Genomic DNA, 25,575 nt, shown 5'->3' with positions numbered 1-25,575 from the left:
GGATCCTAAGCCTCATGAGTGAGAGCACATGTCTGTCTCCTTTAGCATTGTTTTCAGAGTGATTACTAACTTAGTATCTAGCTCAGATCTAGTATTCAACGAAAAGTTACTGATTAATGGATGCTGCTTCCACTCTCTGGGCTCTCTCTGTCTTTCCCATCTCATCTCCACACATATTCTGCCTCACACTTTTTATTGATCTCTGAGAAAACCCATGTCATTTTATGTTTTTTTGAAGTTCATGCTCTTCCATGTAGTACCATCTGCCCATTATTTCCTAGCTACCACCTAAACCACCGTCAGCATGAAGCACTTGTCAACTTCACAAGGTAGAACTCAGTGTGTAGTTTCATTGTGATCCACACCATGTTATTTTGGAGTTACTTATTTGATTGTATGTTTTTATGAGTAGGGCTTGGGTGTAGTTTCCTTTGTAGGGAACTCATTTTGTTTATTTTTATACTTTCCCATAATCCCAGTACCTACCACAGGTTGAACTGAATTGAAAGGGTTGGGATGCCTCATACCTGGAGATAATAAAAATGGTTCCTCATATTACTGACTACCTTCTCTATGCTAGGCATGCCTTTAAGTGTTTTATTCTATTAACTCATTGAATCCTCTCAACCTGTATGGAGTAGTTACTTTTATTCTTCCCATTTTATAGATGAGGAACTGGAGACCCAGGAGGATTATGTAAGTTATTCAAACATAACCAGGTGGTGAGTGGCAAGGTTGAAATTGAAACCCAATGGTTCTAGGGCCCAACCTCATCTGTGACAACCAGTCAGTACAGCTTGTACCATCAAAATTGGATTTGGGGCTCTTGCTTTCTGGTTTAAATTCCCATTCTTTCACTTACTCATTGTGTGACCCAGGGTAAAGTCCTTCTCTGGAAAATGGAGATAATTAGATGCCCTTTTATAGGGTTGTCCTGAGGATTAAATAAGATAATCAGTCCCTGTAAGATAGCTACTAGAATGGAGGGAGTTGTAATGGTGTTAAGTCAGTGTAAGCACTCATTGGATAGAAGGTCTCTTAGGGTTCTTTCCAACTCCAAATCCAAAGACCTTGCCTTTCTTCAGTCTTTTCCATTTGCCAGAACCTGTTGCTTTTCAAAGCTCTGGTGTTTATTTTAAATAATCAAGATTTATAAGGACCTGAGAACATCCCTGCATTTTCTATCAAGTAAAATTTATTGTTTTTTCCTGACAAGCATGTGTTGCATAAAACCACAGTCCTGATTTCCCATGCTCAGTATTGTGGGCTGGCTGGCTGAGTAAAGAGCTGTGGCTAAAGAGAGCTGCCAAATTCTTATTTATAGCCAGATCAAAGCAGACAAATTCAAATGATAAATTGCTGTTTGATTTTTGAAAGTTTGATATATTTTAATAGTAAAAGAACTAAAAAGAATATACTATTAACTTGTCAACATTGGCAGCAAATGTTTCCTTTTTCCAAGTTAGGTGAAGGGCATTTTAGAGGTGGTTTGTGCTAGTAAATTGATTAGCAGTCAAATGGAAACTTCAGCTGCTTAAGGTGATGATTTAATTGTAAAGACTCTTCTTACTATCTCAGTATACTAGCATATGCTTACTATTCTGTGAAACTTGTCATTATTTTCATTATCTCCATATGTTGATAGGAACTGTAGTATCAGACATCACTGGTGGAAATAACAGTGTGTGGTTCTAAGACTTAATGGTGTTACTTGCGTACAAATTTAATAACTATCAGCAATTACACAACAATATAGTGAATTTTCCAGATGTTAAATATATATTATTTCAATAAATCTTGTCTGTCCGTCCACTTATTTTCTTATTTGCTTTGTTCAAAGATGGAACAAAGCAAATAAAAATAGAGCAAATAATATATTTATAATAGTGAAATTTCAGACTTCTAGGGCATCAAGAGACAGTTTAGTTCACAGAATAAATGCCACAAAGTCCAAAACACTGGGTAGAGTTTGGCCTCTCTGACTGCCTACATAAATATGGAAATGAGAGACAGCTATGATTTATATTGCCTATCAGCGAGCAAAAATCGGTTCTAGAAACATGCTACTTTTAGTTACTGAGACTATTGCTGTGTGGAATGTCATAAATAGCACTTTCAACAGCCCGTGTACAGAAGACACAGCCACAGTTTCTTAGTGCGATTTCTTCAACACAAACCATTTTTTGCCATTATAAAGATCAGTTCATTAATAGCAATTTTATACGGGTCTGTTATGCAACTTATTGATGTTCTGGCTTAATCTAAGTATTGATTTATATAATGTCTTACAGATTTAAAAAGATTAAATTTTCTTAGGTAATCTGTTTATTTTTTTCACTAAAGTTTTGGTGAGTATTGATTAGATAATTGGTTTTAGGCTAAATAATCAGACATACAAGGAAATTGGAAGTGCCACAGAGGCACAAGATTTTCTTTAATAAATTATTTTGGATTGGGTTAATTTTTGTGTTTGGTGATAGGTAGGGGTCCAATTGCAATCTTTTGCATGTGGCTAGGGCAGTTTTCCCAGCACCACTTACAAATATGGTTTCCTTTCCACAATGTTTGTTGTTGTTAGCTTTGTTGAAGGTGAATTGGTTGAAGAACCATGTTTATATTTTTGGCATCTTTGTTGAAGATGAATTGGTTGAGGAACGATGTTTATATTTTTGACATCTCCATCCTGTTCCATTGGTCATATACCTATTTCTGTACCATGCCATCTTGGTTACTGTAGCCTTGTTATATAGTTTAAAGTCTGGAAGTGTGGTACCTCCAGCTTTGTTCTTTTTGCTGAGGATTGCTTTGACTATTTGTGCTCTTTTTTGCTTTCATACGCATTTCATATTATTTTTTCTAAATTTGTGGAAAATGTTATTGTCAATTTGATGAGTATTGCATTGAATCTGTAGATTGCCTTGGGGTAGGATGGACATATTGATAATATTAATTCTTCCAATCTATGAGCATGGGGTGTTTTCCCATTTGTTTGTATAATACTTGATTTATTTTGTCAACATTTTGTAGTTCTCACTGGGAAGGCTTTTTCACTTCTCTGGTTTGTTGGATAACAAGGTATTTAATTTTTTTGTGTATGGCTATTGTGAATGGGATTATGTTTTTATTTGATTCTCCACCTGATTGTTGTTGGTGTATAGAAATGTAACTGTGTTTTACATGTTGATTTTGTAACCCAAGGCTTTACCCAAGTTGTTTATCAGTGTGAAGAGGTTTTTGACTTACTGTCTAGGGTTTTCTAGTTATAGAATCAAATTGTCTTCAAAGTTTTGTACTATAGAACTTTAGTTTTTTCAATACAAAGTAAACCTCAAGATCACTTCTGGAGGATTTTTGCAAGGTAGGCCCATCCTCCACCATTATAGCTTTCTATTTAGTAGGTCCAGGGCGGGTGACGTGAGGGCAACTTTATTTAAGGAAAGTGATTCTGGTTATCAGTGAAGTTCAAACTGCTGCCACAGAGAATGCTGCATTAATTTTAGAAAAAAAACTAGTATAACCAAATATACCTAAACCGTAAAGCTTTTATTCTGAAATGTACAGCTAGCCAGTTGAATAAAGTGACTCTATATATGGATTTCTTCTTTGTAAACCAATTAAAAGTTTTGTTGCATCTACTGGAAGTGATGACTTTGTATAGTTAATATGTAGCCTGGGATAATTTTTTATTCTCACTATTGTCTGATTACATTTCCATATAGACTAAAAATATTTCAGTAATCATATTCTATGGAGAGTGTTTTTATATTTTCAGTACTCAAGAAATTATAAAACATACTTATGTGCATTCTAAAGTTATCTAAGATAGAGGTACTTTCATTTGTAGACTTTCAAATGATAATGTGAAAAATGATAGAGTTTAGTATTTCACATGCTTCTTCGTTTATCTTCAATAGTCACACAATAGTTATAAATAAAACCTTAGCCAGGCTCGGTGGCTCAGCCTGTAATCCCGCGCTTTGGGAAACTGAGGTGAGTGGATTGCCTGAGCCCGCGGGTTTGAGACCTGCCTGGGCAACTTGGCGAGACCTCCTCTCTACAATAAATCAAAAAAATTAGCTGGATGTGGTAGCACGCGCCTGTAGTTCCAGCTACTTGGAAGGCTGAGGCAGAAGGACCGCCAGAGCCCAGCAGGTCGAGGCTGCAGTGGCCGGGAGTGGCCACTGCACTCCAGTCTGGGCAACAGAGTGAGACTCCAACTCAAAAAATAAATAAATAAATAAATAAATAAAACCTTTAAGTATATGATAAACCTTTGTTTAAAGTAGAAAGCCAAGCCTATACATGTATGTGCATGTCTTAATCTAGTATTAATATTTACAACAGCAACAGAAATGGAATAAATGTTTTATGTTTCCCTTTCATTGTTTCTTTACAGGCATTGCTTCTATGACAGTGCCAGTGTACATCGCGGAGGTCTCACCACCTAATTTAAGAGGCCGATTAGTCACCATTAATACCCTCTTCATCACTGGAGGGCAGTTCTTTGCAAGTGTTGTTGATGGAGCCTTCAGTTATCTCCAGAAGGATGGATGGAGGTTTGTAAATAGTTCTTACATTTAATTTTTCAAAATACGTAATGATTTTGGGAAATGGGTGAAAAATTGAGAAATTCTTGGCAAAATATAACTGGGTATTTTGAATTATTATAGCTAATTTATGGGTGGGTGGCATAAAGCAAAATTGAAAGTAGACAAGAAGCTGATATTTATTTATTTGTTTTTTGAGAAAGCAGGATTTATTGAGAGGACAGAGGCGCTCTCACAGTGGGAAAGGACGGAAGGCTGATATTTATTTTAATGATAGACTTGGAACCTACCGTTAAGAATTGATATTTGCAGGTTTTTTTTTTTTTTTTAGCATTTACGTGACATTTCTCACATTGTGTGCAATCTTTTGCGATATTTGTTTAAAAATGCAGTGATAAATATGTATAGAGTTCTTGAATTCTATCAGTGATTGACAAGCTGTTTATGAACTTCAGATAAAACTTACATCCTTTTTGGATTTAAGAAGCCACATTCTGATCTGAAAGAAACCCAGTCTTAAATGGTATAGATTTAGCTATATAAAATGATATATGTAAGTTTAAAAATTCTTTGTATTATTTTATTTGGTTTATTTTGAATCAAAAGAAATGTGAAAAATGAGTTTAAAACTGCTTTAAAATGAATTCAAACTGAATATTATTAAAACAAACTGATCTTATGTTGAAACTTAAAAATATGAGTTCTGAATTTTGATATCTTTATAGTATTCAGAATGACAGATTCATGTAACTGTTCCAGGGAAATTTTATTAAAAGGCACTACAGGTTATGCAGTATTGTCTAACTTGTTTTCCTGCCACTGTTTATTAGAACACATGTTTATTTAGCATCTACTTCTGTGTAGGTACTGGGAATGGAATATTGAACAGGATAATACCTTGCTTGCATTGCTCTTACAGTGTTGAAGTTAATCCATAACAGCTGAAGACAAAAGGTTCAATATGATGTGGGTGTGTGGAATTAGACCTTAGTATAAGAAGCACAATAAACCACACAACTTCTCATGACTTAGGATGAGACATTAAAGACTTAAACTGGGGAATTTTTCATTAAAAATTATGTGAGCCATTGAGGGCCTGCTTTGTCAGGACCATTCAAAAGAGGACACCATTGTTTTGTTTTGTTTTGTTTTTTGAGTTGGAGTCTCACTCTGTTGCCCAGGCTGGAGTGCAGTGACATGCTCATGGCCACCGCAGCCTTAACCCGCTGGGCTCAGGCAATCTTCTGCCTCAGCCTTCCAAGTAGCTGGAACTACAGGTGTATGCTACCACGCCCGGCTTATTTTTTGATTTATTGTAGAGATGAGGTCTCACCAAGTTGTCCAGGCTGGTCTTGAACCCGTGGGTTCAGGCAATCCACTTGCTTTGGCCTCCCAAAGTGCTGGGCTTATAGGCTTGAGCCACCACACACCAGCGGCTACCGTTGTTAAGAGTAGTAGCTCTATCTGCAGATGTTGCTTAACTGCTTTCTACTTTTAAAGAAATCAGATTCTGCAAAAGTGAGAGATTACTGGAAAACTGAAGAAGCAGGAAATTTCATTTTTCTTTTCTACTAGGTACATGAGCAGAAAGGGAAGATGATGACTTAGCATAACTTGGTGTTTTGAGTTTTTCTTGGAAAAGCATTGGAAGTCAGTTAATCTTTCGACTCACGTGTCTTTAAGAAGACCTAAATAATCTATTTACATTTTTAAAAAATATTATTAATGTAACTATATAGATACATATTCAAATATGTAACATGTAGAGTTGTATAAGCCACATTTTTCACTTAAGTATAGCAATTTAAAATTTTTTTCTCTGTACTGGTTAAGAAATAGAGAAGGATTATAAAGTAATAAAAATAAACTTATGAATGCAGTTTACCTGTATTAAAGTCTTGGAGGTGCTGGGACAGGCCTGAGACCCCCTCTCAAAGGCAGGGTGATGTAGTCAGAGACCTGAATTCTAATCTGTTTTCTGTGACTCGTTAGCTCTGAACCTCAGACTAGGCATTTAGTCCCTCGGAACCTCACTTTTCTATAGGGTGGGACCCAAAATACTTAAAAGATTATTGTGGGCTCTAAATAATTATATGTAACGTATTTTGTCCAGTGCTTGGTACATGGCAGATACTTAGTAGATGAAGAATTATATTATTATTTACTGTTCCAATGAATGAATAAAGGATGGCTGCTACTGCAGGTAAGTTGTAAGGGAGGTTGAAGGAAGTCAGCATTCTGTGGCCTCTGCTTTCTCTATTGGTAAGGATGGAGCTTGGAGGGGATAGAGCAGAGGCATAGAAGAAAAGATTGTAAATGTGGACAGCTGCTTTGGGAGGAAGCATAAGAGGGAAAGAACTAGATGAAAGAAATGATTTCCTAGTAACCAGGGGTTCCCAGCTGAAGTTGGAGGCATATGTTTGTTGTAAAGCCATTTGGCATACTTGTTTCCTGCAATGCTGGCAAGCCCAAGGGTGAAAAAAAATAAAATAATAGGATGGGAAAACTAAGTTGGGCTGGTATTTAGACCAAGGCATTAACAACCACATTACTTTGAACTCTGTTTATTTTTTGTATGAATACACATTCAGTTATGTATACATGCTAACATATTTACTTTTTGTAAAGGTGAATTTTTTCTATGTCAGTGTACTCTGTTTAGTATCCTTAGCAGTATGTTTACCTCATCTGACTCCTGGGTTAATAGGAATGTGGTTATAAGCAAATAAAGATTGAAATGCTTTCTTAGCATTAACTTTAGACTCTAGAATTGTCAGCAATTATAACTTGTTCACAATTGTAATAGTAGATAATCCTTCACTTTTATGGTAATGTTTCAAAAATCCTAAGGAAAATTGAGTCTAAATATTATTTATATAAAGTTTCTTTCTTATACTCATTTTTATATCTTAAAGTTAGATGTCCCTTTTATTCTAAGAGTTGAATATTTTAAGTTTGCTTTTGTTTCACTTTTAGATTTTTATTGCTTCTGAAACTCTACTTCAAGTTACTAACATTAGTTTTATATTACAGTTCCCAGTTTCCCAGAGTTACTAGCTTGCGTTATAGTGATGAACAGTTTCAGAGTCTGGTAGCAAATACCATTTGATTCTAATCAAAATGTTGAGAGGCTGGAGGAACTGGTGTTATTCCTATTTTGCAGATTTAAAAACTGTTGCTCAGCCGGGCTTGGTGGCTCAGCCTGTAATCCCAGCACTTTGGGAGGCCGAGGTGAGTGGATTGCCTGAGCCTGTGGGTTCGAGACCTGCATGGGCAACTTGACGAGACCGCATCTCTACAACAAATCAAAAATTAGCCGGGTGTGGTAGCACGCGTCTGTAGTTCCAGCTACTTGAAAGGCTGAGGTGGAAAGATCTCCGGAGCCCTGCAGGTTGAGGCTGCAGTGGCTGGGAGCGGCCATTGCACTCCAGTCTGGGTGACAGAGTGAGACTCCAACTCAAAAAAAAAAACAAAACAACAAAACTGTTGTTCAGAAAGTGAAACATTTCCTGAGACTACCTGGCTACTCCTTAGCAGAGATTAGAGTCAAGTCTTCTTACTCCTAATCTATTGACGTTCTTCCTCATGGTTCTGCTTCTAAGAGTTTATAATCTAAAAGCCATAATTATTGATAATTTTTACAGTAGTGATTGGATTAAGACATGGAAGTTGAAATTGTTTGACAGAAAACTTGCTAGTTTTTAAAATTTATTTGTTATTTTTATAATCAATATTTTTTATTATGATATTGTGGGGTACAGTTAAGGGTTAGGTATACAAATATGCTTTGTTCAGGCACCCTTGTTGATAAGAGGTGTCTCCCCATCCCCAGACAGATATTTATTACCATTAATCCCATCCGCTCCCATAATTTCCCACCACTGTCAGTCATTTTCTTATGGTAATACGTTGGATGATCAAGGTCCACTATATGAGTGAGAACATGTGATACTCAGATCTTTGTTTCTGTGAGAGATCACTCAGTATTATAGACTCTAGTTCCATCCAGGTTGCTGCGAAATTCATGATTTTGTTCTTTTTTATGGCTGTGTTGTATTCCATTCTGTTATATGTACCACATTTTTTTAATCCAGTCCTCTTTTGATGGTCAGCATGGTTTCTTCCAGGTTCTTGCTATTGTGAAAAATGCTGTGATAAACATACGTGTGCAGGTATCTTTTTGATAGAGTGATTTGAATTCTTCAGGGTATATTCCCAGTAGGGGGATTGTGGGGTCATATGGGAGGTTGATATTTAGAGCTTTTAGGAATCGCCACACTGCTTTCCACAGAGGTTGCACTAGTTTACACTCCCACCAACAGAGTAGAAGAGTTCCCTTTTCGCCACACCCTCTCCAGCAACTTATTTTTTGAGTTATTGATAATTGCCATTCTGACTGGAGTTAGGTGGTATCTCAGTGTGGTTTTGATTTGCATCTCCCTGATGATTAGTTTTAGATGTTGTTGAAAGACTACATTTGTGCCATGTGAGTTAAGGTTTCTGTTCCCTTATTGTTTGGATGTAATAGAAATAATTTGTTTTCTTCTGAGCAACTGGAAAATCAGCTCTTTTAGAAAAATGAATTGTCAGTAGAAGATTGAATGTTGGTATTTTTCTGGTACTTCACTGTCATAGTACATTCTGTACTGGGAAGGATGCCATCTGGCTTCATGAGGAAAGGAGAAATAGGATTTTGAAAATACCATTAAAGATTGGATTTTTTCTTTTATTTACTTTTTATTTTTTTATGAGACAAGGTCTCGTTGTTGCCCAGGTGGCTTGAGTACAGTGGTGTGATCATAGCTTACTATAGCCTTGAACTTCTGGACTCAAGTGATCCTCCTGCCTCAGCCTCCTGAGTAGCTAGGACTACAGTTGCAGCCATCATGCAAGCTAAGTTTTTTCTTTTTTGGTGGAGATGGAGCCTTGCTGTGCTGCTATGTTGCCCAGGCTGGTCTCAAACTCCTAGCCTTAAGCTGTCCTCCTGCCTCAGCCTCCCAAAGTGCTAGGATTACAGGTGTGAGTCACTGTGCTCAGCCGCATTTGATTTTTTTTGAGTTGGAGTCTCACTCTGTCACCCAGACTGGAGTGCAGTGGCCGCTCCCAGCCACAGCAGCCTAGACCTGCTGGACTCCGGCGATCCTTCTGCCTCAGCCTTCCAACTAACTGGAACCTTACAGGCGTGCGCTACCACGCCTGGTTAATTTTTTGATTTATTGTAGAGATGCGGTTTCGCCAAGTTGCCCAGGCGGGTCTCGAGCCCACGGGCTCAGGCAATCCACTCACCTCAGCCTCCCAAAGCGCGGGATTACAGGCTGAGCCACCGAGCACGGCTCACATTTGATTTTTAAAAAAAATTTATTATGATATAATTCACACATCATTGAGTTCATCCACTTAATTTGTACAATTAAATGGTTTTTAGTGTAGTTGCAGAGCTTTGCAACCATCATCATAATCAAATTTGGAACGTTTTCATCACCTCAAAAAGAAACCTCACATTTCTTAGTCTTCATCTCCTAACCTTCCAGCCCCTCCCATTATCTCCTAGGCAGCCATTAATCTACTTTTTGTTTCTAAAAATTTGTGTATTCTAGATATTTTATATAACACCATGTGGTTCTTTATGACTGGCTTTTTCCATTAGTGTGTTCTCATATAACTAAATATAGCTTTTTGAGGACCTGCGTGTCAGACTGTTTCCAAAGTGATTATACTATTTTACATCCCCCAGCAAAGTATGAGGGTTCCAATTTTTCCACATCCTAAATAAACACTTATTATCTATTTTTTTGATTATAGCCATCCTAGTGGATGTGAAGTGTCATCTCATTGTGTTTTTGATTTCCATTTCTCTAATCACTAATGATGTTGAGAAAGATTTGATTTTTACCTAATATATTATAGTGCTTATAAAGATGGCAGAGATATTTTGGTAGTTAACATTGGTAATAAAGTTTTATCACAGTTTGCCCTTTTCTTTGCTAATATCTTAAAATCTTATTGAACATAGTTAGATTTACTCACTGCACCTCAAATTAACAAAGATTTTCTTTTTTAAATATCTGAATGAAACCCTGGCATATAGCAGACCCTTAGAAAATATATAATAAATGAACTTAATAGCCACTACAATTGTCTGTCTAAAACAATTATCTGGGTATGTCGCTGCTAAAATGCTTCAGTACTCCATCTCCTACAGGGACAAAAATCAAGGTCTTTGTCATGGCTTGTAATATCCAGTTCATGAATGCTTTATAAGCTTTTTGTAACTAGTGCTGCCTCCCTCTTCTCTTTATATACCAGTCACATCTTGCTTTGTCCTGTTTCTGTTGTTGTTGTTTTCCCTTCTGCTCACTTTGCCCGTAATGTCTCCTTTCACTGTCCTGGGTTGCTGGTTCAGCTGCTGTTTATTCTGTAAATCTCTGCTCATGTATCATGTGAACCTTGGTGCCTTTGTCCTTTCATAACGTTTTGTACAATGCTTCACTTTTATGCTTACTATATTATTTTAAACTAGCTGCTTATCTGTCTCCTCTAATTCATTTTTGAACCCTTGAATGCCATGGACCTTGTACTCATTTTTAGATCTAGAAAAGGGCCTTGAACATAGTAAATACTCAGTAAATCTTTATTGAACTGAGCTGAAATTGTGCTCTAGGGAAAAGACAATTAAAGTAAAAAGATATTGATTATAAACCAGTATATAAGTTCATTAATTTATACTGAATAATGTATACATTATAGACAGCTGAAAAACTAAATTATGAATCATGAATGTTTCTTCTGAAGCATAAAAACAAGACAAAGAATATTGGTTTCTGAGCCCATGAAAGTTTTTCTTCCTCAAAGTAACATACCTTCCTTTGTATCAGGCAGGTCACTTTCTTCCCTCTCTCTTGAATGGTTGGTTTCTACATAAATGTTTCTGTATTTACAAGTTTATAGCCATCATGTGATTTATATTAATGGGGATGGGTATATACAGAGGGGCTAAATTCCTCTCTTTTATTTATACATTTAATTTTTTAAGACTAGGCTTACCTTATTTTACCTCACTAACCTGTGTACAGCCATTTGTGAAATGTCTGATTGCCCTAGACTTTTTACAGATTTCATAATTTACTTGATAGGTGTTAAATAAGAAATACGAGCTATTAGTCCTAACAGCATCTATATCAGATTTTTCTGTGGCTAACTGTGACATACACAATGTGAGATATGCTAAACTTTGAAGAATTGGTGGGGTTTAAGTAGACAGATGTGGAAATGGGGACAGAGTGTAGACCAGGAGAGGGCAGGATTAGGAGACCTGAGATTGCAAGAGGTTGGAGCTGGAGTCTTGAGGTCTGTGAATTCTAGTCTAAGGCTTTGAACTTTCATCTACAGGCAAAGGGAAGCTATTATTTTTTGAGTAGAGCATGCCATAATAGAAGTCAAAGATTAATATAACAGTGATACTCACAATGAATTAGGATTCTTGGCTCTTGGGTAGATAGAGGGAACCTATTTATGAGGCTGCTGCCAGAATACAGGTATGAGGTTATACTTTTGGAGTCATCAGTTAGTATGGAAATGATTCAGTCCTTCAAACAAAGATGTTTGGCGCTCACTGCATACTATTGTTGTGTTTGGTACTAATGATAGAAAGATAGATAAGAAATGTTCTATCCTCAAGCACCTCCTGGTCTAATGAAGGCAAGAGACTTTTCCTCAGCATGTTAGATGATGAACATAGTATTATGGGAACTCCCAAGAGGGTGAATAACTTAGTCTCACAACACAAAGATATTTGAGCTGTCTTTATGCACAAAAATGTTCCAGGCACAGCGAGAGAGAGGGAATTTCCATGTGAAATATAATTTTCAAAGGTCTTGTAGTCTGAAAGAGTCGTTCGTGTTTGGATAAGAGTGAGAAGTTAGAGCCGCTGGGAGGAGGGCTTTGATGACTGTCTGAGAGTTTGGGGGTGATGTGGGAAGGCCAGTCTTTTGTAGGTGTGGATAGAGCTTGAAATTCTTTGCCCTCTCTTTAATCATGTATCAGATTCGGATTTATTTAGTCAAAGTCTCAGAAAATGTTTTTTAAAAAAATGAGAGGCCAGGCATAGTGGCTCAAACCTGTAATCCCAGCACTTTGGGAGGCCAAGACAAGAGGATTGCCTGAGGCCAGGGACTCAAGACCAGCCTGGGCAACTTGGGGAGACCTCATCTCTACAATAAATCAAAAAATTAGCTGGGCGTGGTGGTACTTGCCTGTAATTCCAGCTACTTGGAAGCCTGAGGCAGAAGGATCACCTGAGCCCAGCAGGTTGAGGCTGCAGTGGCCTTGAGCATGCCACTGCACTCCAGCCTGGGCAACAGAGTGAGACTCCAACTAAAAAAAAAAAAAAAAAAAAAATCAGTATTACTTTTAGGTGAAAGAATTGATGAGCCTCCTTCCCCTATAATATTTTATAATTTCAAAAGGCACATTAATAAGATGCTACTCAGAATGATAATTAAGAGGGAGTGCTATTTCTAAATAAATTTATGCTGCGGAAAGTGTTCTGAGAATTTTATGCTAACATCAGTTGTACTTGACTCTGTAAGAAATATAATCATAGAATATGAGACAGTCTCTGTCTTAAAAATCTATGTAGTGGCCATTTTAAGAAACATAGATTTGGATAGCACATACATTAGTTGGCAGTAAACAGTCTGATTACAAGGAAATATCTTAGAGCTGAAGATATTTGTAATTGAATTATTGATAGAATTAAAACATAAGACTGTTTATAAAGATGGTATAATATAGTGGGAACTATGGGATCAAGACTTGCTTTCATAGTGTATCATTTAGTTTAAGCTCTAATATTCTCACATAGCTGATGCTCCAGCAGTCATAAAATGGTATTGTGAGGATCAAATTAGTTAATGGCTGTGAACATTCTTGAAAACTCTTAAATGCAAAAAGATATTTTTTGCTGTTATCTTCAGAAAGAAGGTAATTAGGTAAGTAAGAAGTAAGAAGGTATTAGGGTAAGTTTCTATGTACTGCATCTAAAGCTGGCAATAAAAATTCCCCTCTACTTCAGTTATCTGATTTTTCAGGTAAAAAGTAAATATGATTTGGTAATGAGCAGTTTGTATAACTCTAATTTCCCTGAAGATGACCATGATAAACCATGGACAGAGTGTACAGAGTACTGAGGAATTATACAGTAGTAAAAATACTCTGTGTTATACTATAATGGTAAATATATGCCATTATACATTTGTTCAGTTCCATAAACGATACAGCACCAAGAGTAAACTTAGGACTGTGGTTGATAATGATGTGCTAATGTAGATTCATCAGTTGTAAGACGTGTACTATCTTGGTGGGGGATGCTGATAATGGAGGAGGCTGGGCTTGTGTAGAGTAGGAGGTATATGGGATATCTCTGAACCCTTCTCTCCGTATTATGATGACAATAGCAAAAAATATGGGACAGTACATTGTGAAATGTTACAGTAGTATCTCTCAGTAGACTAAGTAAAGATGCATGTTTTTATCCCTAGAACAACCGCTAGAATATATTACAACAGTAAACACCTAAGAAGCCATTATGAGAATTAAAATGGAATACTCAGAAGATTGAGATAGGCTGAATAAATGCAAGAAAGTAAGAACACAGCAATGAATAACAGATGGTACAAATAGAAAGTGAATAGCAAAATGGTTTACTTAAAGCCCAGTTATAGTAACAATTACATTAAATGTAAAAAAAATTGTGTACTAAAAATATAACACGTCTACATTATCTGAAAGAGACATATTTTAATGCTATTAGATAGGTTGAAAGTAAAAGGATGAGAAAAGATATGAAAAAGTATAAGAAAGCTGGTGTGGCTGTATTAATAATCATTCAAGGAAGACTTCAAGATGGGCAGTATTATCAGAGACAAAGAAGGATATTTCATAATTATTTAAAAAGTCAACTAATCAGAAATAATAATGCTAAAAAAAAGTGCAGTTTACCTAATAGGAGAGCTTTAAAATGTATAAAGCAAAACGGAGCAGATGGTGGTTACTCAAAAATGGGAGTGTGCTTAATACTGCAGAGCTGTATACTTAAAAATGGTTAAAATCATAAATTTTATTTGTATTGTACCACAATAAAAATAGAAAAATCAGACTTATATGTATATAATTTTAAATCTTTTCTTAAATATATAATTAAGAATTATATTTCATTAAATATATATAATTAAAAATTAAGTTATAATTTTCTCTTTTCTTAAATGATAGAACAACTAGATAAAAAGTAAGGTTATAGAAAACTGTATAGCTTTATTAAGTGCCTTGTCAGAATTGAAATTTGTAGACTGCTACACCTGGCAACTGCAGTATACAAATTCTTTTTCAGGTCCACATTAGATATTCTCCAGAATTGACTACCTAACCATGAATGTCAATACATTTAATAAATATAAAAAAATGAAGTTTTATGTCTCCTGGCCACAGCAGAATTAATTTAGAAATCAATATCAATAAGCCAGAAAATCTCCAGAAATTTGTAAACTATAACAGCATTTTAAAAATATTTTAAAAATTCTGAAATGCAACTAAAGCAGTACTTAGATGAAAATATATAGCTTAAAAATGATTATATAAGAGAATAGGAAAGGTTTAAAGTCAGTGATCTAAATTTTATGTTAAAAAGCTAGAAGAAGCCGGGCTTGGTGGCTCAGCCTGTAATCCCGCGCCTTTGGGAGGCTGAGGTGAGTGGATTGCCTGAGTCCGTGGGTTTGAGACCCTCCTGGGCAGCGAGACCTCATCTCTACAATAAAATCAAAAAATCAGCCGGGCGTGGTAGCGCATGCCTGTAATTTCGGCTACTTGGAAGGCTGAGGCGGAAGGATCGCCGGAGCCCAGCAGGTCGAGGCTGCAGTGACTGGGAGCGGCCACTGCACTCCAGTCTGGGCGACAGAGTGAGACTCCAACTCAAAAAAAAACAAAAAAAACAAAAAAAAGAAAGAAAGAAAAAAAAAAAGAAACTGAAGAATATGAGCAAATTAAACCCAAAGAAAACAAGGAATGAAATAATAAGGATAAGAGAAGTCAGTGTAACAATGACAATAAACAAAGTTGGTTCTTTGAAAAGAAGATTAATACAATTGATAAACTGACTATGATTGACTAAATTGATTAAGAAGAAAAAGAGAAAGCACAGATAATCAGTATCAGGAATAAAAAGGGAAATATCAATTCTATGGATATTATAAGGATAACGTTATAAGGGAATACTCTGAACAGCTTTGTTATAAGGGAATACTCTGAACAGCTTTGTGCCAGTAAATTCAACAGCTTAGATATACTTGACAATCACAGCTTGCCAAAAATGGACACAAGATACAATGGAAAAGCTCAGCATTCCTGTATTTATTAACTAAGTTGAATCATTATTAATAACTTCCCTGCAAAGCAAACTCCAGGCCCAGTTAGTGTTACTGGTGAATTCTGTAAAGCATTTAAAGAAATTATAGCTTCAACCATAAACAAAAGCTTTATAAAAACAGAGGTGGAAGGAACATTTCCCAACTGTTTTGAAGCCAGCATAATTCTAATATTATGGCCTAAACTGTTACAAGAAAATAAAATTCTGGACCAATTTGAACACAAACCAAAAATTATCCTTGACAAAGTATTAGTGAAATTGAGCCCAGTAGTATATAAAAGGAGATTGCATTATGACCAAGTCCGTTTTTCCAGGAAAGTCATGTTGGTTTAGCATAGAAATTAATCCATGCAAGCCCCCATATTGAAATTATTCAGTGAAAGAAAACCTATATGGTCATCGCAATATGTGTAGGAAAAATGACAGAATAACATTCATTTATGATAAAACCTTTCAGCAAATTTAATAGAAAAGGCTATCCACACACAAAAGAATCTGCAGCCAACTTTATACTCAGTGGTAAAAAAACGATACTTTCCCTTATGATCAATTGCAAGGCGGAAATATCCACTGCCATCATGTACACTCATTCAGTCAGACAAGTTGATTCTAAACATTATATGAAAAATCAAAAGACCTGGAATTGCCAAACTGTCTTAAAGAACAAGGTGGGAGGATTCACTGTCTGATTTCAAGACTTTAATACTAAAGTAATCAAGACAGTTTGGTAAGTAAGGATAGAAGCTAGACAAAAAGCAGTACATTTTCCATGATTCTATATGAAGCTCACTGGTGTGCAGAATAAAAAATGGGGACAGAAATTCAGTCAGTGGTTGTCTATGGCAGTGGGGATTGACTGCAAAAGGGGTATGTGGGAACTTTCTGGAATAATGGAAGTGTTGGGTTTCTTGATTGGGCTGGTAGTTGCAAGGGTGGATGTAGTTCCTCAAAACTCAGAATGGGTATACACTGGATCTCTGCATTTTGTTGTGTATATATTTTACCTAAAAATTAATTTGAACCTTATGTTGGTTTTCTCCAATATATTCCTTTTCTGCATTGACCAATGAATAATGTAAGTTATTCCTACCATGAAACCTTTTTAAATAGCCTCTGTTGAAGTAGCTCTTCTTGCCTTGTTCCTACACTGTGCCTATACTTAGCCCCACAATAGCAATTAAATAAATCTATTTTAGTTTTTATGGTTACTAGGGTATTGGTTCCTTGAAGAGAGGGATGTCTGTTGACCATTACTGTTTTTCTCTAATCTGTAGTTTAGAGGTTTTCATATATGGCAGATTCTCAGAGTCTGAAAAAATAAAGAATATACGTATATATAAGGTGTAAGTCCATTATTTTTAGCAACAGTACAGTGAATTTTGTGCAGGTCTTAACATATTTTACCATATAGTTTAAAACTACCTAATATTTGTGCAAAATGCCACATACATTGATTTAAGTAACATCACATCTTATTCTGTCAGAACATATTTTGCTGCTTCTACTCTCATCAGGACACTCTGAATAACTTTGGCCAAGCCACTTAAGTTATAACTGATATCAGAATACTTTGAGAGGTTTTCCCCTAAGCTATGTAGGTAGAGTTAGTATTTTGTTTTGTTTATTTATTTGGCAGTGATTTTTTTTATTCTTACAAGTTTACGCAGAATCTTTCTCTAGGTAATGCAGCAAACTGGTCATTTGCTGATCATGTGTCATCTGCTTTTAACTTGAAGTATTCCAACTGTGACACATGGATTCTTTTTCTTATGCACCTCCTGCTGTGGTTTCATGCTTATTCTCTAACTGCCATCAGGTTATCAATTGTATCCATCATTAGTGTCGATGTTCTTCAGGATCCTTAGTGGCAGAGGAAAATTAACTTACCAGCCTGGCATCGCAATTTGGCAGTGTTTTCTTATTTCAATTTCTTATCTATTAAAATGGAGTTGTGAAGCATGAACTAAAATTTGAAAATATATTATCAAGTAAGTTGCTATAACTTAACTATTGCAGGTGACTAAATTGAGTGTTATCTTTTTGTATCTAAAACTTTTGCATTCAGTAGAAATATACTACATAAATCATAATTTGTTTGGTGAACATGTTTTGTAACATTCTTGATATTGACATATAATGGTGATCATTTATTTTGTAAATCCAAGGATAGAGATCTTTTAGTAATATTACTTAAATTTATGAAAAAAGTAAAATTCATAGGAACATTGGACAAGGTAGTTTGGTACCTCTGGATGTAAGACTGAGGGAACAGTGTTTTTGGATGAGTTTGAAGGGGTTTGGGTTATGTATGCTTTTTTTTTTTTTTGAGTTGGAGTCTCACTCTGTCGCCCAGACTGGAGTGCAGTGCAGTGGCTGCTCCCGGCCACCGCAGCCTCGACCTGCTGGGCTCCGGCGATCCTTCCGCCTCAGCCTTCCAAGTAGCCGGAATTACAGGCATGCACTACCACGCCCGGCTGATTTTTTTAATTTTTATTTTTATTGTAGAGTTGAGGTTTCGCTGCCCAGGCGGGTCTCAAACCCGCGGGCTCAGGCAATCCACTCACCTCAGCCTCCCAAAGGCTCAGGATTACAGGCTGAGCCACTGAGCCCGGCTTGCTTTTTTAAGAGGAAAATGATTTTCCACTGTCCTGTTTATCGTTGGAAAGTTCCAGCTTGGGGGATGTTTTCATATTTACACAGTATCATTTCTAGGTAAGTTTATTCATGACGCTTAGTTATTAGCTTAGTGTTTGGCATTTAACGTACATCAGGAGATGCTTGCTGGGTAAACAGCCGGATAACAGCTCAGAGAAATCACAGGAATGTTGGCTTATCTTTTCAAGCAAACAATAAATCTTCATTAGGTAACATTTTCAAAGAATCTACTGATTCTATTGCTAACTGTTTATTTTCAGTGAACTGTTTCAAGAAAAAAGATTTAGAGTTTATTTATAGTTATATGTGCAAGGATACCAATTTGAAGCTGTAGAATTTTAAAGAATAAAGCATCTTAACATGTATGATATTCCCGTAATTTATTTGAGCTATTCAGAATAGGCAACATGGATATGATTTGTTAATCAATAACAAATGGATATAAACAGAATGCAGACTAGAAGGCAGGATGGTAATAAACCTTAATTGGAATTACAAATACAGTTTTATCACCTGATTTTTTTCCAGTTTATTATAAGACAGTATTGGATATTATTAGATAATATCGCTAAAAAGTCTCACTGTACTCAGGACAGAGTTTCAGAGACTGTCAATGAGCCAATCTTAGTGTTTCAAAAAATACCAAGATTTTCTGGGCCTAAAAAGTTGATGATTTGATTTGGAAATATACAGTTTACAACATGTGTTTGGGAAACCAGTAAGGAGGTGATTATTGAACTTTGCTTTCACGCTCTCATGGCCTATGAGGAGAATAATTGGTGAACTGACTATGGTGACTGAAAACCTTTACTATGCCTTTCAAAGTCAAAAGTATCTTCCTTTAGTAGAATTTAGCTCCTCAAGGGCTATAAAAACTATTGCATGCAGTTGCTTTCAAACTTAACATTGTAATCAAATTCCCTTAGCTATGATAGTTTTTCTGTTATAGCTTTACTTACAATTAAAACCATAGATCATATGGATCTTCCATGATAAGGCATTGGCAACCTTTTCATGTCATTTGGGAATTTAAGGAAGAACAGAAGGGAGAAATAAACAGCTGAAAGTGGTATACAGTTCTTCACTCCTGCACAATTCCCTTCAGGGGAAGTGAGGCTCGGAATGACCTATGGGAGCAGAGATTAAAAATAAAGTGTAGAGAAAGCAACTTTAGATCTATCATATTTGTCATATAAAATATTTTAAAAGGATTAAATCTTGCAAGTCAAAATTTTTTGCTTCCAGTGATTTTAAAAAATATCCAAAAAAAAACACCTTAGTTTGGCACGGTATTCAAAATAAGCAGTACAAGTTTACCCTCACACAGGAGGTATTTTCTTTTCATTAATAGTCAATTTTTTTTTTAGTAATGCTCTTAGGGAGTCCTGATTTGATAAGGATAGGTACTGAGAAAAAAAAAATAGAATGTTATATTTGCTGCTAGCAGTTCTGTATTAGTTAAATTCAGCTTGCAGTTACCCAGCTCAGGGGGTGCTACTGTGTCAGGCACTGTGCTGGGCACTACTGGGAATGACGGCACCCAGCCAGCTCTTTACTTTGTTATTGCTGCAGTGTTTTACTGCATTTAACAGAGGTGAGATAAGAATACTTCCAAAGGTAGCCTCAGAATTCTTTAAACATGAAGCTAAGGGAAATTAACCCCCCCTTTTGTGAGTTCTGTAGAGTTAATTGTCAAGCAGTTATTGAACATTTCATATATCTTGACTTGCAATAAACATTTATTAGAGGAGCCACACTGCCTGGATTTTAATCATAGTTTTATGGCATATTAACTAGCATGTACCTTTTTTGTGCCTCATTTCTTTGTCTGTAAAGTAGGGATAAAAATGGTGCCCACCTCACAGGGTTATTGTGAAGACATAGGAGGAGTTCATGTATCATAAGTCTTCTGAACAGTTCTTGGCACACAGTAACTGATGCTACATATTAGCTATTACTATTACTGTTATTATTGTTGTTAAATGATTGCATGTCCAAGCTACATTCAGGTAGTTTTTTTCAGTCGTCCTTCTGGAACTAGTAAATATAAGTAGCATGCTAATCCATGTTGTCAGTTCAGAGAAAGGGACAATTATCACGAACTGCGAACTTCTGTCTTAAATAGCCAGATTTAGATGGTACTTCTCTTTAGTTACATAGATGAGAGTAACATGATTCCTATAAACCAAGAATGACCAAATAACAGATGTCCAGTTCTTATGAAGGATCTGTTTGTTGTGGTGTAAGTCACCTGGTTGTCTGATGGAGACTTCAGCAGGCCTGCTCCACTGAGCCATGTCAGGGAGTCTGGCCCCCAGGAACGCAGGATCTTTGATTCACACAGCTTTGGTTCTTGGAACTGAGAAGGCTGAACCGGAGGTGAGATAGATGGGCTTGTTCTCCTTCATTGATAGCTGGCCTGGTCATGCCATTTGAAAACATACTGTCCCTTAGAGAGCACCTTCTGAGTTTTCTGGTAGGCCGGAGCTGGTTATGCTAGCTGTGCCAGAAAAGATAGTTCATCTGTTAACGTCACATTTAGAAAATTTTGTCTTTGTACCCCACGATTTTAAAATAAAAAATGTAAAAGTTAAAAATAAATAAATAAAATAAAATAATGGATTAAAAAAAAATAAGACTTTCTCTTTTGGTGAGTGATTTTAAGAGGGCATAGAATATACTAAAGATTTTTAGAACTCATAAACCATTGTCATTTTTACTTGCCTCAGCCTGTTTTCCCTTTGTATGCTGCCTTCCCTCCAGAAGATAAATGACTTTTGCCTTAGGGTCTAGATCTTGGGTGCTTGTTTATTTTCACCCCCTGGGTTTTTAAAACATTTAGAGCCCTGGTTCTCAGCCCCAACTGCACATTAGCACCACCTGGAGAGCTTTTAATAAAATAGAATTCCCTGGGCCCAAAGCCCAGACCAATTAATCAAAATCCCTGGGGGAGAGTAGGGCCTGGACACTGGTGTGTTTTAAAAGCCCCTGTGATTCTAATGTGAATCCAGGACTTAGAAACATTGATTTAATTTATAATTATGCGATCTTTCGTATCAATAGGGGACTACTTCCTTGTATAGGGACTGCCTACCTTAGTTTATCTCAATTCTCTGTCATTTATCTGATTCCTGATTTCTGTGGATTTAGAGGACTAATGCTTAGTCTCCAATACTGCCCTAACTTAGTTTATAGAAATCCTGCTTTTTTAGTCTCATGTTAAAATGTTTATCAGTACCACGACAAAACAACCTCTTATTTATTTTTTCCTTTTCTCCAATCTGCACATCATCACAGGAACAATTTTTACTCAGGAAAGAAATTGGTTAGTTCTGCCTGCTGAAAATTTGGGTGGGTGATACAGCCAGAACAGAAAAGTTTTAATTGATTGCTTGGTTAGAAGTTCAGGAAGGTAAAACATTTTTTGCTGAGTATCCTCTCTGCTGGGTACTGACAAAGTGAATTAAGTTCGCTTAATTCTCCCAGAAGTCTTAGGAAACAGAAACTGTCTCCTTTGTGTGAAGATGTCAGGTAACTTGACTAGGTTCTTTTGGTTAGTATGCTCAAAGCTGAGGTGACACCCAGATCTGTTCCTGGTTCTCTTCATCATATACCATGGCCACCTCTGATCTTGTATATTGTAGTTATATCAAAGTAGTTTTTTCATCTTGAAAAGTAATTAAAATATACTGAAGTATGCTCCCTTGTTTTCCTTCTATACTTTATAAGAGAAGTGAAGGATATAAATGTATGTGTTGCTTCATTTTGCCAGGCTCAGTAGCTCACTCCTGTGATCCCCGCTTACTCTGGAGGAAGATTGCTTGAGGTCAGGAGTTTGAGATCAGCTTGGGGAAGATAGTGAGACTCTGTCTCTTAAAAAAAATAAAGAAAATTAGCTGGGTGTGTTGGCATCAGCCTATAGTGCCAGCTGTTCACAAGTCTGAGATGAGAGGATCACTTGAGCCTGCAGTAGGTTATGATTGTGCCATAGCATGCCAGAAGGACCCCCCCCATTTTTTAAAAACATCAACAAAACTCATTTTTTTTCTTGACTAGTCTCTGGAAAGAAGCTTTAATATCCTTAAAGACTGAATTCCTTTTCTCCAACTTAGTATAGGGCACTGAATTGTACACTTTAGGTCTAGACTCATGGGATTTACAGGTTTCAAACGACTGGAGCCTAGTCTATCTTCTGTCACTCACTTAAAACATAGACCAAGCCTGGTGCGGTGGCTAATGCCTATAATCCCAGCACTTTGGGAGGTGAAGCAAGAGTATTGTCTGAGCCCAGAGTTCAATACCAGCCTGGGCAACTTGGCAAGACTTTGCCTTTATAATAAATAAAAAAATTAGCCAGGCATGGTGGTACATGCCTGTAGTTCTTGGAAAGATGAGACTGGTAGCCATGAGCATGGCACTGCACTCCAGCCTGGGTGGGAGAGTGAGACTCCAACACACACACACACACACACACACACACACACACACACAAATAATAAAAATAAATAAATAAATAGACTAATACACATGTATGTCTGTATTTTTGTTTTGTCTTCTCTTTTTTCTTCTATTTAAAAAAAATTGTTATTAAAATATCCTGGGTTTAATAGCGTATAGTAGTAGGGTGAAAAGTATTATGTGAGTATTATCTTTGGAACTGAAAATGACTCTGTTTCTGTGTTCATTTCAAATGCCTTTTTGAAGTATTCTCTGCAGCTCTTTAATCTTAATTGTAGATTAATCTTAATTGTGTAGAGAAATGAAACAAAGATTTTCAACTTTAGGCCTTTTAACATTTATTTCCAAATCCAGTGTATTTAGTGTCTACCTTTTTTGTTGCCTTTCTTTTAAATGGTTGACAATATAAAAGAACTTGAAATTCTTTGTGAGAACACAGCTCAGATGGAAATTTTAATCATTTACGGCAATGAAACAAACATTTAAATAACAGACTTGATTTTTAACAAGTTAACATCTTAAGGAGAAGAGGCGACAAATACACATTTGTGTGAGCTGATCTCTCTAGCTCTTATCTGAAGACTGTTCCAGAAGAGAAGGTCTAGTTATATGTAGAACAATTAATGACTTGGTTACCAGGAATTACTATTTTTTTTTTTTTTTTTTGAGCTGGAGTCTCACTCTGTCACCCAGACTGGAGTGCAGTGGCATGCTCCCAGCCACTGCAGCCTCAACCTGCTGGGCTCTGGTGATTCTTCCGCCTCAGCCTTCCAAGTAGCCAGAACTACAAGTGTGCACTACCACGCCTGGCTAATTTTTGATTTATTGTAGAGATGAGGTCTCGCCAAGTTGCCCGGGTGGATCTTGAACCTGCAGGCTCAGGCAATCCACTTGCCTCAGCCTCCCAAAGTGCTGGGATAACAGGCTGAGCTACCGAACCTGGCCTACGAAATTTTTAAGTTTGCAGAACTAAATGATCCAGAAGAGTTGTCACATAAAATATTGCTAGATGAATCTGAAGCATATTTTCTCTTTAGGTAATACAGAAAATTTATGTATATAGCTGCTTTTGTATCATTTCATAAAACATTAAATGCCTGCTGTGTGTGAGAGACTTTACTAGGTGTTGGGCTGAATACAAAGTTAAATATTATGCAATCGACTGGGACAGATACATAATTTATTATAATACAGGGTACAGTAATATAAATTGAGGTTAGGAAACTGTTCTGTGGGTGAGCAGAGGAAGAAGTGATTAAGTGTTGATGTAATTATCACAATCCATGGAGTAAAGTATAAAACCCTTCTAATAAGATTTCTTATAATACTGTAGACCATGTGATTCATTTAGTCAGTATTTATAAGTGCTTTGTTTACTTTATAAATCTTAATTTTTCTGTTTCCACATGTAGTATTAGTCTGTAGTTTGTACTAGGAGGTATTCTCACCATCCATGTGACAAATTACATTTTTTCTTCTACTATTTTTGAGATTGAAATGAAATTGCATGGAAAAGAGCAGACTTATTTCATGAGCTATATCTTTGGAGCTTTTAAGGCATCTGTACTTTGGGTTTAGAATAGCTTAAAAGGTAGAATAGCTTAAGTATCCCGAATCAGGAGACTTATCATTGATTTGTAAATATCAGTTTGGCATGTTACAGAAATGGAATATGGCTTTCTGGGGTCTATTATGAAGACTCTACCTTGGAATACACTCAGGGACCTTGGATCAACTGAAAACATCCAAGTGTCATGTCCTAGATTTGTACAGGTTTCCACTTGAAAGTGTTTGGTTCAGAATGTGTATATATAATTATTGTGACTTTTGCCCATTCTTTTTCATCGTGACTTGTGTGAGAGATAAATATTAGATTTTTCTAATTTTTCAGTTTTTACTATAGGTTAAGATTATCCTTTCTGTCTTGTGACACATGCATATACACACATATATAATAAAAAGAAAATAATTCTGACTAATTTAAATTTAGATATGATATGGTGAGCACATACTCAGTACTAATAAGACCAAATTTTACAATAAATTTGTATTTCTTATTGCAGGTACATGTTGGGACTCGCAGCAATTCCAGCAGTTATACAGTTCTTTGGCTTTCTCTTTTTGCCGGAAAGTCCTCGATGGCTTATTCAGAAAGGACAGACACAGAAGGCCCGTAGAATTTTATCTCAGATGCGTGGTAACCAGACCATTGATGAAGAATATGATAGCATCAAAAACAACATTGAAGAAGAAGAAAAAGAGGTTGGTTCAGGTATGTAGATCTCACACATGAATTTTAAAACTGAATAGTGATTTTATTTAGACATTGTATTTGTTTAGTATTATGTACTATTGTTAAATGATGTAATGGTTTTTATTCATATAGCCAAACCAAAATAAGTATATTTAATTTTTAAAGCAATAAATAATATTATGAAAGAATGAAGACTATAGCCCCCATATTGATATTGTTAGAAATAACTACTACTTCTATAT

The 25,575-nt window shown here is 36.2% G+C and overlaps 1 protein-coding gene across 1 annotated transcript; it reads left to right on the top strand.

Annotated features, from left to right (window-relative positions):
* The first annotated feature begins 304 nt into the window (after positions 1-304).
* SLC2A13 (solute carrier family 2 member 13) lies at positions 305-25,365 on the top strand. The gene is made up of 3 exons (XM_008052899.2): positions 305-329; positions 4,397-4,556; positions 25,143-25,365. Exons 1-3 carry the CDS (start codon positions 305-307, stop codon positions 25,357-25,359), a joined length of 402 nt encoding a protein of 133 aa, XP_008051090.2. The 3' UTR covers positions 25,360-25,365.
* The last annotated feature ends 210 nt before the right edge of the window (positions 25,366-25,575 follow it).

Source organism: Carlito syrichta, unplaced genomic scaffold, assembly GCF_000164805.1.
Source record: "Carlito syrichta isolate Samal-C Ts95f unplaced genomic scaffold, Tarsius_syrichta-2.0.1 Scaffold287651, whole genome shotgun sequence".
Classification (NCBI taxonomy): Eukaryota; Metazoa; Chordata; class Mammalia; order Primates; family Tarsiidae; genus Carlito; species Carlito syrichta.
Note: the sequence above shows the minus strand (reverse complement) of the source record. Positions and strands in the feature narration are given on the sequence as shown.